General features: G+C 39.6%; 1 protein-coding gene across 2 annotated transcripts in view; it reads right to left on the minus strand.

Annotated features, from left to right (window-relative positions):
- The window catches only part of PARD3B (par-3 family cell polarity regulator beta), a 391,422-nt gene that overhangs the window by 22,467 nt on the left and 353,970 nt on the right, over positions 1-14,985 (minus strand). For both annotated transcript variants that reach the window (XM_054278140.1, XM_054278137.1), the window contains one exon: positions 8,653-8,732. In XM_054278140.1, the coding sequence (XP_054134115.1) occupies positions 8,653-8,732 (80 nt within the window). The remainder of the gene's footprint in view (positions 1-8,652; positions 8,733-14,985) is intronic.

Genomic DNA, 14,985 nt, shown 5'->3' on the forward strand with positions numbered 1-14,985 from the left:
ATTTTTATTTAGTCGGCATAGTATCTCCTTGCAAAAAGGCTGGCTGCTTAGTTTCAAAATATTAATTGACTTTTAAACTATTCCATATTGCATTAACTGGCTTTTTGCTATGAGGAGTTGACTGACTTATTAGGAAAATTGACAAATCCCATCCCTGTCTGCCTCCTTCTACACTTCCAAAGTATTCTTCTGAGACATCTGGCTTTTAGTGGTTTTTTTTTCAAGCTATGTCCCAGTTGTTACAGGCATTTTCTTTAGTCAATTTTCTTTAGTTATTCCCATGGAAATTATAGAGGTGGCCTGCCAGCTGCAATCCATGATTTGGTGTCACGAACCTTGACCTTTCTGACTTTCTAAAGTATACTTTTTCATTATTTAGACTTAATTTGGCTTGGATGGAGGCATCATGTTCATTTCAAGTGATATTTCTATTTTATTAGAAAGCTGGAGGTATGTTTTACAACTAAATCTCCTTCCTTTTCTATTCACCGCAGAGATTTCTGAAATTGTGATCCTGTTTACAAATTTCTTTCCTCCTTTCATTCAAGTCTTTAAAGACACATGACTATTTTTTGAAAGGTCTGTAGTACACTGACCCTTTTCCTACCTGCTCTGCCTTTTAATGCCTGAGATTCTCCCTGTAGAAAGTGTACACAGGTTATTTATGAACTCTCCACATTTTTGGACAAATGTATTTTGACATGATATATGAAATAAAGTCTTCACACTTCACACATGGCACTGAGGTGATATTAGGTATCATGGCACACCTGAGCAAAGGGATTGAAACTGAGGTGGAACAGAAAAAGCTGCAACAGAGCACTTCCAGCTCTCTGCTGCATGTATGTGCCACAAATCTGCTGTCCTGGTAGTGATTTGGGCTCTGGCCATGATGTACAACGATTTCCCTGACACCTCCTAGAGCCTGGGTAGATCTACAGCTATCATTATAGTACCTTCCAGAGTTAAGAAAAGTTAGCTAAATCTTAAAACTGTTTGAAATTGGATTTAAGTTAATCTTTTAATGAGCACATCAGCTTGGTTCCCAAGCTTGGGCTCTAGCATATAAGAATGATCTTTTTTCTTTGCCTGTATTTCATCCTGGCTGGTTTATTGCAACATATCTTGGAGGTCCTTGACCAGTGTTTCCATTAAAACTGATTATAAATTCACCTGCCAGCACTTAAAATCCAACTAAAACCATACATATCTTTCATTTATAATGAGATCACCACACTGGAAGATACAGATAGACAAGATTTTGCTGCATTTTCAATAAAAGCACAGCTGTCAAGATAAAAATCATATTAAAAAATATCCCTGAATTCACTTTAGATGATTAAAACAGAAGAGAAAGTTAATAATCAAGTATACTGCAGAATATACTGTTTGAATATTATTTATATTTCACATGACTAGGGTGATGAAGTTAGTGGGGCCATTCATTTTAAGTTCACCCTACTTATTTCCAATCCTGTTTAAGACACCAAATTATTAAGTCTTCTTAGTTTTGAAGTTATGCCAGGGGAATATTAAAAAATATATGATTTATGTCAAAAATTAAAAAAGACCATTTACAATTGGTTCTCAAATATTCCCCTTGACCATCTCCTCTTATTTTAATCAGTGTTAGAAACAAGGGAGATACAGACTTTATTCAGGCACCTGGAACTACACTGTATTTTCCCATCAACCTGCTTTTCACCCCTTTGGAAGGAAAATCCTGGGCATTACTAAAAATCCTGGGTATTATATTATGCACCAGAAGTTTACATGCTCACCTTGTAGTTGTGCAATGTATGTCCAATAACATGGTTTCAGTGACAGACTAAGATGTGGGTGATTCTGGACAGGGTTGATAAATTATTTCACTGCTATTAAAGTTTTGGCATCCCTGGCCCCTTCCAAGAGAGAGGAACTGCAGATGCTCTTTTTAGCCAGGTGAACAATGCTCCAATTTAAGCAATACTGCAAGGCAGCAATGGTATTTATTCCCTGCAGTCTGTATCAGCATTGCCACTCTGCCTGCCATAAAGGACCATGTTGGGCCAATAAAACCTGGAGGAAATCGCAGTTTCAGTAGAGCCATGTAATGAAGCCAACTGGTGAGAGAACAGTGAGACACAGAGCAAAGCTGCTTCCAAGGAGTGTCCGAGCACCAAGAAGGGGTCTGGAAGACAGCTTGGCAGAACAGCAGCTGTGTGATGGGACAGAGCAACACTGTCACTGAGAACCCCTGTGCCACCACATGGTACTTGTCAACAGCAGCACCAGTGGGACGTGCCTCAGCTGATGGCCAGAACCATGGCTGCACTGCAGGGTCAATGCTGTGACACAAACTGCTGTATGCCAGGCAGGAACATAAATGAGTACAAAATAAGAAAGAGGACAGATTTTCAAGTGATGGAGTAGGGTCAATCAAAGGGATTCCAAGCAAAAAAAAAAAAACAAACCCCAAAACCCCAAAACTCAACAACAGAAACACCAACAAAACCAAAAAACAAACAAATAAAAAAACCAAACAAAAAAAAAAACCCCAAACAAATAAATTCTTGTGATTTAAACCAGCATGCAGGGAATTTTGATTTAAATAATTAATTTTAAACCTTGCTTTTTCATCTGTGGTCCTTGGCTAGTCAATTCCCAGAGGCTGGGAATGCTCTGACAAGTTGATTTACAGCTAATTATAGTCTGCACTAAAACTGTGATTTCTTTTTTGTTAACCAAGAGAATACACTATATACATATTTAAGTAATGTCAGTATATTAATTTCAGATTCTGCTAGACAATGGTGAATGATGAGTCTTATTTAATAGACAATTAACTTTTTCTCGTGATTTGTGTCAAGTCACTTTCTGATGATGTTTTCAGGATTCAATTAAATTACAAAAATCTTGCATTTTGAAATAAACTCGGTAAAATAAGGCAAGAACATTCAAGTGCAAGAAGCAGCTAATGAAACATGCTAAGTAATCCATTTCTTCTGCTGGAGGAACCTTATCTGTTGAGGACACAGATATTACCAAAACTTTACTTTTGATTTGAAGGGCTCAAAATGTTTTTGCTCAATTCTAGAGTCTACCTCCTAAATTGACTGCACGGCTACTCTGGCCCCATGAGTCAATGCTATTTTCTTGCTTTACAGTGTAAGACCTATGTGCTCAATCTATTTAATTTATTGAAAGGGAGGTGAAAACATAACATAAATGATCTCTGCACAGAAATACTCCAAGGAAGGAATTTTGCAGGCTTGGCTCTTAAAATCTAGCAGAAAAAATATTTACCACAGTATCTAGAAATTGAAATGGGGTAATGTCAGACTTTGAGGGGAAAAAAAGGGCATAATCTCTTTAAGCAGTAAAATAATTAACCTCCAAAGAATGTAATGAATTCTCCAGAATGTGACATTTTAATTCCAGGTTAGATGCTTCTGTAAAGACATTTACAAAAGTAATGGGATGGATCAAAATTGAAATTTAGTTTGACGCATAAATGTAGAAAGTCTTGGAGGGCTCAGACAAGGTGATCAAAAATGTGTGTCCTTTCTGGCATCATACCTAGAAATGGAGAGTGTTCTGCTTTCAGCTACTGCTTTAAGAAGTGTGTTGGAAAATCCCAGCTCTACAGAGACAGGGCAACAGAGAGGCACTTTAGAAGATTTTATTCTGTTATCAGAATAAAGGGTGAGACATAAGAGATGTAAAACTCAACGCCATTCTATCAGAAGCCAACCTATTTCTTGGTTATAATACCTTATAAATGCTTTTCAGCCCATTAGCTTTTGCCTCACAATGCTGCTAACACTTCTTCCACCAATCCTCTAATATTTTACCCCACATGGTCTTGCTACAATGCATCTTTAACAGTTCTAATTCTCCAAAATATCCAGTCTTTTTGCAAGGCCATAATTTGAAACTTGTTTCTAGTTCAATCTCTCTCTCAACAATGCCATCTCTATTCCACAGCCTTTCTAAGTCAGCACACCTTAGAGTTTGCATACAAAGGTACAAGACTCTGAGAGCTTTCAGACAGATTTTGAGAATCCTTCACAAATCTGTTTCTCACATCATGCAAGTTGCATGGTCAACCTGAAGAGAAGCTTCCAGCATGGGAAAACGACCCATTGCCATTGTATGGCAAGGCTGGCTCCTTAATCCATTTCCAAGCTTCCCAGTTTCAGGATGCATGTTACATTTAAGACAGACTTGTGAGCAAATTAGCAGTTTGCTCAGCAGTCTTGTGCCAGCCACAGCAACACAGCTGAACCCACCTACACAGCCTGAACTCATTTTTCCATGCTAGCAGTTATTTTCTAATGTTCTCACAGCCTTTCTGGCTCTCCCTGTTTTCCTGACATAAATGTGTTCTTCAATAATACGATAATTCCAGAGAAAGTCTGAAGTACTACTTTTCCATTGGAATCAGCATTTCTTATTGGAAAGATGGCTGAGCTTTCTAATCCCCACTCATCTTGTCAACCACTGCTGTCCCAGTGCCTGTCAGTCTGCTTTTGGTCACAGCCAGCTTTTCCACCACCACAGAAAAGAACGTGTCCTTCTACACGAGGCTTCTCCAAACAAGGCTGCCATTAGCAGAACTGTGATTTACATTAAGACAGACTTCCATAAATGCAAGCTCAAAAATAGAACTATGAACAAACAGAGCAGCTTCAGCTTCATATCTGCTCCATAGCTCCATCAGGAAAATATTCTGAATTACATCAAGAAAGTACGCATTAAAAATAGTTTATAAGATACAAATGTTTTTCTGGCTCCCACAACCTGGCCCTGCTCTTGTTCCCAAAAGAAGAGGCTAAGATGTGTAAGAATCAAGACGTTCTCCTAAGCAGGAGGATTTAATATTGCTTAATACTACTGCTCAGCACTACTTAGCAATAGCCTCAGGGCAACACATAAGTATTGAGTGCAAAGAACTGTATCTCTCTTGCAAAGCCTCCCATTTCTGTCTCTCCCACTTTGCTGCTTTTCTGCAGACAGAACAGCACAATGCAATGAGAGATGAAGACCTGCCACTCTGCTGCCACAGCCACTTATCATTTAATTCAGATGTTTGCCTCTGTAGACATTTCCAAAGTAAGCCTACAGGCTGGCATTATTTTATGTAGAAACTTAACTATGTAGCTCAGCTCACCACTCCTTAGACCAATCAGACAGAAAGCCTTTCTCCAAAGGCTGCTGCCTCCTGTTTCCCCTTTTAATTAAACATGTAACCTTACACAGGAACAGATCCTCCACTCAAAGGAAAAAAGGACATCACTTACTTCAGTGAGACCAGGACAGTAATTTGCTGCTGCACCTACTGAAAAGACAAGCACACCTGACAGCTGAATTCCTCAAATAGTGTTGATACAGACTTGTATCACCTGAATTTGGCCCATAATATCTAGACTTAAATTAACAGCTTCAGAGAAAAAACAGAAAAAAGAAAAAAAAAAAAAAAAAGACAAAGCCACAATGATGCTTCAAAGCTCAGAATTTTTCAAGCCAGCAGCAGGTTTGATCAGATCTGACTTCATGCAGGACGCATGCCTTTGCAAAGGAACGGGACAGTGTCTTAGGGGTATCAAACACTGATAAAGATTTTGCTAGGTGAACATTCCTCCTTCTTGTCTGGTGGGGAGGAAGACCAAAGCTCTCTTACTTGATTTTTCCATGCCCACCCACACTGGCATGAGTCCTGGTGGCTTTCAGGTGAGCAGAACAGTTTCACTGTGCTGGTCCCAGCTACTCCTGACATAGTACAGATCTCCTCCTCCCTCCTCATCCGGTGAAACTGGCTGCAGTCCAAGCGCTTTCCTCTCCCTCCTTGTGTGTGCCACGCCAGAGCGGCAGGCAAAGGTCATGTCCTCCTGGACTCAACATAATATTGCAACAGGAATTTGTTTCCCAGCATCTACAACCCTCATCTGAAGCCTCTGTAAGTATCTCTTATTAAACTGGGCTTAAATGGCTAAGTATGCAGACAGCTCCATATGGCATCTGTACCAATGTGGCTCAGTGGCCTCACCACAGTGAGGACAGCACAAAAGCAGGGGAATAAACTCAAGGGCAGGAAATGTGAACTAATACTAAAATGCTTGAGAGAAGAAAGCTATTCTTTTGAGGAAATGCTACCTCTTCATTTCTTTCTACATTTCTGTCTCTTTCTCTTAATTTATTTTCCTTTTTTTTAATAATGCTGCTCATTACAGCAGTTTTCATAGATCCTCCACCGACGAGAATTGGTTGGCAAATGGGTGGTTTTTACCTGGATTCCTCTATACTCCTGGGCAGTCAGCCATGAGAACAAAAGAAATCACTCATTTCCATTAGTGGCTGGCAATGAGACTGCATCCCCTTCATCTGGATTTAGACTTCACTGTACAATCTAGTCATTTGTGACTGCCAGGGCTTAATTACTGCAGTAACATGAAACTGCAAAACTTACAAAACTGAAGTATAAAAAGCAGCAGCCGATTGCTGAATTGTAGGCACGCCCAAGGGTGTGTGATATCCCAAAGCTCTGCTCCTGCCAGGGTGGAAACCCTCTGGAGACGCAGCTTGGCTTGCGTGCAGCAGTGTAAATATTTGGGTTGAGAAGCACAAACGGCCCTGCTGAAGTGCAGGTCTTCTCACTCTCCAGCATAATCTCCTTAGGCACAGAGAGAAAGGACACTTTCACAGTGATCTTCAAAAGCTTAGGGAATATTTGGATGACTTTCTCAATGGAGATTTCCCACCAGTTAAATACTCAAACCTGTTCTAAGAGCTGGAGAGTTGTGTTTCCAGCAAGTTAAATGGAGGTTTGGGGAACAATACTGTAAAATTCATTATCTTATTCAGATAAATCTACTTTAAAAAAATACCCAAAAACCCTCAAAATAAAAACCCCAAAACCCCACAAAAGCACAGGTTGTAGAGATGAGCAGTATATACACCTAGGGAGCATGCTGAGGATGCAGCAATTTGGAAAAGAATAGGACAGAAGGGATACAGAGAATGCTTACTACATAAAACAAGGGCATGTCTACATCTGTAGTGCTCACTTCTGGTCGTTCCCCTTGAAAGAAATACTGGGGAAATCAAAATAATTCTGGCTTATGGAAGTTACTTCACTGGGAAATTTTCAGTTTACAACACCTGAAAAAATATGGTTAATTTTCTTAAAGGGAAAATGAATAAAAGAAGACATACAAATATAAAAATTTCTGTAGAGAGTTACACTGAGCACCAATTATGAATTTACTTTCTTGTAATCCACAAGGAAGTATTCAACAAAATGGCAACAAAATAAATGTTCAAAATAAATAAAAAAGGAGTGTGCAAAATTAAAGTACACCTAACTAACATGCAAAAATCACTGCTAGAAACATGATGAAGAAACAGGAGTGTTGGAGGACTGTAAAAAATGATGGCCATTTACCCAGAAGAGTAAACACCCACAGTCAGCCAGGAAATACATGCAAGACACTGTTGGAAAGCAGGACTCTGTCAGAAAAGCCAGTTACTGCACAGGATGAATGTCCAAGAAAAAATGGCTGACAAATATCATTTAAAGGCAGGAAGTAAACTGCAGACACATCCTTTGGTTTAGAAATCATATACATTAAAAATGCCTACAGACATCCAACAGTGCCTTGTGAGACAGCCTTTATATTCTGGTTAACAAAAGCAAAATATTCTTTGTATTTTTGTCTGGAATTCGACACAGCATTACATATTTATCAATCAATCTTTCAGTGTTCACCTTTGAATGTAAATGGCTGAGTAGAAAAAGAAGCAGCAAAAAGAAATAATTCACCGATTTCCTAAATGCCAGCACTACTTCACAATAAAAAAATCTCTTCTTTCTTATAGATACCTATTTTTGCTTTGCTTTTACAAATCAGCCTGCCTGTAGGTCCAAGAAGTGGATTGGACCATGTTTCCTAGGACTTGCCCAGCCCTCTAATTCTAAATGGAGAATATTTTTCTGTTTGTCTTTTCTTCTCCCTGCTTCCCACTATCTCTTCTAGCATCCTCTCACTCCCCTTTCTGGCTTGATTTGTGTTATACTCTGCTATTAGAACTCCCATAGAAATTGGGCTGAAACCCCTAAATGCTTCCTTTTTGTTATACCCCACTGGTTTCAGACTAGAATTACTCTTCATTCAGTTGATAAGGATTAAAAATTAAAAAAAGCCCTCAGAGAATTCACTCACATATCCAGAGCATTTAGTAAAAGCACAGAGATGTTCTCATGGAATAGACTGCAGTCAGACAGCCCTTGTAGCAACAGTGGGACTTCAGTAGCTGTGGCTGCTGTAGTGGAAGCTTTCCACAGCAATGTTCTGTCAATGCCAGCTGGGATTATATCACTACAAACTCAGTCATTTATGCTCTGCTCTGCTACGACCTGTTATAACTCTTGCAGAGCCAGCTCCCTCAATGTCATGTTCTCTAGCTATGGATCATGACTCTTGCTGACATGTTCAATGAGAGACCTGTTTTTTAAAAATTCAAAAGTCCAAATTAATAGTACAGGTATAAAATGGCAGTAAATCAGCAGCAAAAGATGACAAGACAAAAGTGCAGAATAATCTCTCATGTTAGAGCTGGACATCATCTGTGGGCTGCCCTCCCTCCCCATTGGAAGGAGGCTTGGTGCTGTACCTGGGTAAGGATGCATACTGCCTTTCCACCCCCTCGAAGTGAAGATTGTAGGAGCTCCCATCTGGACCTTTTCCAGGCACCTGTGGAGAGGAGAGTAATTAGAGATGAAGATCAATTATGCAGCCCAGCTACTAACAATGCATCTCAAAACGATAAGCAGAGAACACATGATGCTGCAACATGCCAAAATCAACAAAAGAAAGGCAGGGGCTCAAAGAAGCTTCAAATGCCATACATAATCTTATCACTGCTAACAAGAAAGGCTTCTGTATCAAAGAAGTGTTTAGAGCAGGTACAATCTTCATCACCTTTCCCTCATCTGCCTACTAGCTGGGATACTCTCTGTTCTTCCCTGGCTGGCCTTTTTCCTGGCATCCAGTAACATGAGGACATCATCTAACTAAGCACACCCCTTCTGATTACTGTGGCATAACTACCTGAATCAAAGCTAACATCTTAGTACCAAGTCTGCTTTTTTCCCTTCCACTAGCTTGTTTTGCTTTAGCATAAAATATGATACAAACAGGTTTTCTTTTATTCTTAACATGAATCCAGAAACTTTCCCTAACGCCCCTGCAAAGCTTAGTATCCAGCTGGGAGTTAAGTGCATTTATGATGCTCTGGTGCCATTTCAAAAGTGCAGCGTTAGTGCACTCAGCCAAAATGCCAGCGCTACTTGGTTTGTGTTCAAGATGGCAACGGGCATTGGCTGGGGAGCACAATTCTATCAGGAAGGCTCCAGCCGGGTACAAACGGTGAACTTCAATGCTTTTAGCACACAGGAGCTCTCCCAATTTCACTCAATGCCTGCTGATGGCCCAAAGTGTTAAGAGCCTTGTTAAAATGGAGCTATTAGTCTTTTCTTCCATAAATGGAGGAGCCTCTGACTGCCTTCAGTGTTTCCTACATTAGTATGTATTCCTATTCTGGTGCTGCTAGAATCAGCAGTTTTATAAAGCAATATACTAAGAGGCCATTTAAAATCCCCTTCCCCTTTTACAGATTAATAGCAGAAAGGAAGATTTAATGCCTTTTCAAACATTTTTAACAATTCATTAAAAAGAAAGTAATAAATCACACCAAGCTTTTGGCAAATGCCTGATTAGAGAAAAGAGAAAACAAAAATTAACATGTTTTTTGCATTCTACAGGTTAAAGTACATTTCTGTCAGTCCTGTAATTTATGCACAATATACCATTTTCACTGAACAGATGTATAAACCACTGCAATGAGAAAAGTTGTGTATTCAGGTGTATTAAGTGCTATCTACCTTTACAAAGCATTTCTGTGTACATTACATAAACCGAGTCCTATACAAAGAGAGGAAGTATCATTTGCAGCTGCTAGGCTGCAAATAATGAGAAATTATTCCAGACAAATTTTGTTATGCACCTTGGCACTCATCAAACATGCAAGATACTTGTAAATGAAAAAAATTATTTAGTACGGGCCTCTTGCAAGCTTCCTTTATCTCATTGAAAACAGAAAGGCATCCTCATAGAACTGTTGGCCACAAGAAAGAAACGCCTCTGATTTGAAATGACCCATGCTTTAGCAGTGCCTGACTTTGGATGAGAAAAAACAACAATAATTGCCCTACATTTCAAAAAGAGGGCAGTAGGCTAAAGGGATCATTCATTCATTTTTTTCCACGAGAAAAAGCAACATGCAGAGAGACTTTATAGAGTCACTTAGGTGAAGAGTCACAGCCACTTTGGCTGCTCTTACACTACTAATTTCATCAGGTTCATAATTTCCCTTAAGTTCTCAGGTACACTGGTAAAAGAAGACCCTCCAGATTTCTCCTGTTTTATGAAGAAGAATGAGGGGAAAAGAAACAAATGTATAATCTGGTCTCTCACCACAAAAACATGCAGTTTTTGATGGTCTACCTGTGCAGCTCTAGATAGGTTATTAATTATGTGCATGAGTCTGGTAGTGGTGTGAGTTTCCTGCACTCTCACACCTAAAGGGAGTAACAGCAGCCAGGCAACATGAAAAAACACAAACATTCAGAATTGTGCCAGCATCAAGCAGTAATCCCAAAACTTATACCAACCACCAAAAGTAAAAAATATTTACATCACAAGGCCTTTTTTCAGCCTGAAAACACCCCTTTTTTGATGATTTCCTGCAGACCAAAGAGAAGGCAATAGCCCCTGCCAGGTCTGTTTGTATATATGATTTGAGAGACAGTTACCATAGAAACACCCTGGTGGCGGATACACAATTTTGCTAATTTGGATCCATCGAGCGGCTGAGTCTCCACACCCTATATAAAACCCCCAGTGCACTGGAAAAGCATGCTCTGGCTCTGCACAGCTAATTAAAGGCTCAGCCATTTCTTCTGATTTTCCTTCTCCATCTGTCCATGCGACAGTAAAAGCGTATCATCACTCAGCCTGGAGTGCCAAAATGGTGCCTGGAATAAAATACTACCCTGATGAAAAGAGAAATTGTGAAAATAGAAACACCTCCTCAGTAGAAGTTATTTATGTTTCAGAAAGAGTCAAAGCAAAGGGTTCCTTTGCTACCTTCTACAACAAACTAAGCTAAAAATTGGTGTGAAATGTACTAATTAGTAAGATCAAAATATTCCAAGTTCTCCTCCTTTCCTAAAACAGGACATATGCAGCTGGCCCTCAGACCAGGTGTGAAAGTTTTAACACACAGTTAATAATCACAACATATTTAGGTGAAGAAACAGTTATCTTAATAAAACAGGATTAAAACCTGGAAGTGCTGTCAAAGCCAAATGGGTGGTGACCACAAGGTGACCAGCAAGGGAGCTGACAGAAGGTGCAGTGCTCAGCTGAGTCCCTACAGAGGCAGCTGGAAGAGCTTAGGAGACCAACACCCCAATCAATAGAGAACACAGCAGCAGGTGAAATACACATTTCACAAATGTATGGTAAGGCATAACAGAAAGAATGATCCAAAATATGCTCCTGTATTTTTAGGGTTTAAATAAACAACATCAACTTAAATAAGTGGCATCATTATGAACAGTTCATCTCTTAAGAGCGGCCTCAACTAACAAGCAAAACATGAATATGCAAAAATAATGGGCAGAGATAAACACAGAAACAGCCATCATCCTATCAGTGCAATTAAAAGACCAGCACGCTTAAATCGAGGAAAGAAAACACTATCTTCATCAAAAAACAACAGCAAACAATTCCTGAAATGTAACTGTTGCAAAGTATTGGTATGGCCAAGGCCCTTGTGGAATGTAAAACAAATAAATACAAATATGAATCAAACCAACTAACATCTGGTTAGCAGGAGACACTAAAGTCCTTGGCAGGTGGAAGAAAGGCAAGGCCTTGGAGAGCTGAATGGGAGAGCAGAACTTCTGCACCAGCAGGTTGTTCTCCTAATTGCCCCTTTGGGAATCCCAGTCACAGCAGTGGCCACACTCAGAGACAAGATGCCAGAAAAACTGGCAAGACACTGCGTCCATGTAACTCAACGCCTTCACGGTCAGGATTTTCTGTGTGCCAGAGAGGTGGTTTTTACACATGGCTAGTTTATGTTTCTGTTGTTTAAGCCTCTCTTTTTAGAAACAATAATTCTCACTAGCTAACAAGATTTCTGTGATAGAAAGGTATCCCTTCTCAGAAAATATCCTGTGACACCTCTGCATCCTTAATTAAACCCCTGCCAGTTCCAAGCAGAGGAACCAGGCTGGTAGAAGTGTAGACTGAAGGACAGCATAGATCAAGCCAGAAACAAATATCTTAGAGCATTCAAACACCTGCAAATAAATTTTAAGCTATAAATAGAATATACCTGTGGGCTTGAGTAAGTCTGGAATTTGCCTACAGGAGAATTCTGAGGTTGCAGAATAACAATTCTTTAAGGGAAGAGAAAGCTGTACAGAAAAGTGCATGCGACTGTTTTTTCCCTAGGAGATCCTGCATTTCATTCCCTCTCACCTATCTTACACTGCCTTCCTCTTGGAGCATTTGCTGAAGGCTACAATTCTAGCTGCTAGCAGAAGAGCCTCCCTTGCCCCTTCCTTATGGGTCAAGGTGTTAGGGGCTGGACAGATGCTGCGGTACAAAAAATAACAACTATAGCAATCTTTGTTGAAGTTTAAGCTTCATGAAACCAGAATTGACTTTTTCTTGTACATCCACACACAGCTCAAGGTGAGAGCTACCACACTGCAAATAGAAATCAGCAACAACGCCTTGTCCCTACCAGCAGAATTCAGCAGGACAGTGTCTTTTTGCCTGGGGCTCTACTTCTTCTCACGAATTCCCACCTGACTCCCTGCTCAATGTCCATCCTGAGTGAAGCCAGCACAGTGAAAACCCAAGACCATGGATACTGCTTATAAGGAGAATAAATTATGCAGAGACATTTTTAGGTTGGCTGTCTCATACGGTTGCTGTTGCTGTTCCCTCTCCTGCAGGTATTCAGACTTGCATATAGAAAACTACATCATCATTGCAGAGGTCAGTTGGTTAAAAAAAATCTTTCAAAACTTCTTAACCAGCTACTCCTCTGCTCAGAGTCAAAAGTTTTGTACTGTTAAAAAAGAAAAATATTCAGTGGGTGTTGTATTCAGGAGTATTAATTCTTCATATGGTAAGTAGCACTATCCTTTTACTTTTCAGCCCTTTTTTTCCTGACTTCTGAACAATAAGCCTCCTCCAAACATTTCAATTATCATTAAGATCAGAAAGAAAATTTGGACAGTGTTCTGCCCACTAAGTAAATAGCAATAATATAACTTCCTCAAGGCTGATGGGATTTTAGCTACATGTTTGTGAATCCAGGGCAAAACACCGCTGACTCCACTTGAGCCATACCTGACTTATTTAAAATTATGGGATATCAGAAAAAGCTTATGAAGATTGGAGTCCTGGGACTCCTAGCTTTTTCACTTATTCACTCTGTATGCTCAGAAAAGTCACTTGAGCTTGTGCACTGTGGTTTTCTACCCATAAAAATGGCAGGATACTACCACTGTATTTTATACGACTGACATGCACTGTAAGACAGGAGACACCCCAGGAAGGCTGCAGATTGAAGCTTCTGCTCTGCCATCAATCCAAGTGCTTTGAAAATGCCACCCACTTCTGCTTTTTGCCTGAAAGTCTGTGTATAAACATGACACATAGAACTGCTGCATTGCTTAGTGCATTTTTCAATAGTCTTGTGATCATCTGCTAAAGGACTTGATTCAGATGCTGTTTTGACCTCTGTTCTCAAAGCTCTTCTTTTGTCTGTGAGCGTTTCTAATCACATGGGTTGAGATTCAGCATGCCAAAAAGAGCTGTGGTATAACGGAATTTGCCCTTTAACCCTCAGGTCTCCCCTCTGCTGAGACACAGTTGGTTTTTGTTTTCAATTAAGTGAAAACTGAAGAAAAATGGAGAGGTAAAAGTGGATTTATTCCCCATCCTGGTCTCAATGTTTCATACACAGGTGAAGCATCAAAATTAACTGACTTATTTTTTGCATTTCAACTCTTCCTGGTTCTGGGAACTGCAAGTGAAATTTAAGAGGACAATTTGACTTGTTAACTCTCTTTAGCTGCTGAAACAGAGGCAGGTGATGTAAGACAGTGAACTGGATGGTCCATGTGAAATAGAGGAAATTGATCGATGGGGACTTTTTAATTCCTTACTGCTGTGAAATCCTCATTACCCCACCCTTGGAGAGCTCCAGCATTTCTACAGAAAGCAAGGTTTCTTCCATCCAGGTTTTTTTTTTTTGTTTTGCATAAAAAGGTAAAGATTAAAAATTCTACAACTGTCTACAATTCAAAAGAATTTTCCTGATGTTTTCCATACATACACAAAGAGGGATATATTTTGCTTTCCTAGTTTTGCAATGAAAGTTGAAACAGTGATTTTGCGTTATTATAACACTCATCATTTCTCCCTCTAATTTAGATGGTTTTTAATAAAGCTCCATTGATTCCTCTGAAAGAAATCCCTCCTGGCAAAAGCAGAACACACACGCTGATTGCTAAATATGCAGCAATTATCATATTCAGCGGCGCACTTTAATATCTTATTTATAGATGTATCTATCTATAATTTGCTTTAATTAAGTTGCATTGATTTTAATGGCAGAAGTAGTCCTCGAAGAGGAGTCTAATGTTCTATGAGCCCATTGGTACTGCTTTACCATTGTTTGGATATAAGACAGCACCTTTAATACTTCTTTTTGATATTCTTAGTTGTGCTTTTCTTCTTAGCTGTGATAGCAAGCCAAGATGATGTTCCACAGGAGCTCTTAAAAGCACCTCCACCACTGAAGAGAAAGAGCACTTTCAACTTCTCTGTTACAAACTTGTTTATTACAAACAAACTT

This window comes from Melozone crissalis, unplaced genomic scaffold (genome assembly GCF_028551555.1).
Source record: "Melozone crissalis strain CALT ecotype California unplaced genomic scaffold, PUWL_Pcris_2 ptg000023l_1, whole genome shotgun sequence".
NCBI lineage: Eukaryota > Metazoa > Chordata > Aves > Passeriformes > Passerellidae > Melozone > Melozone crissalis.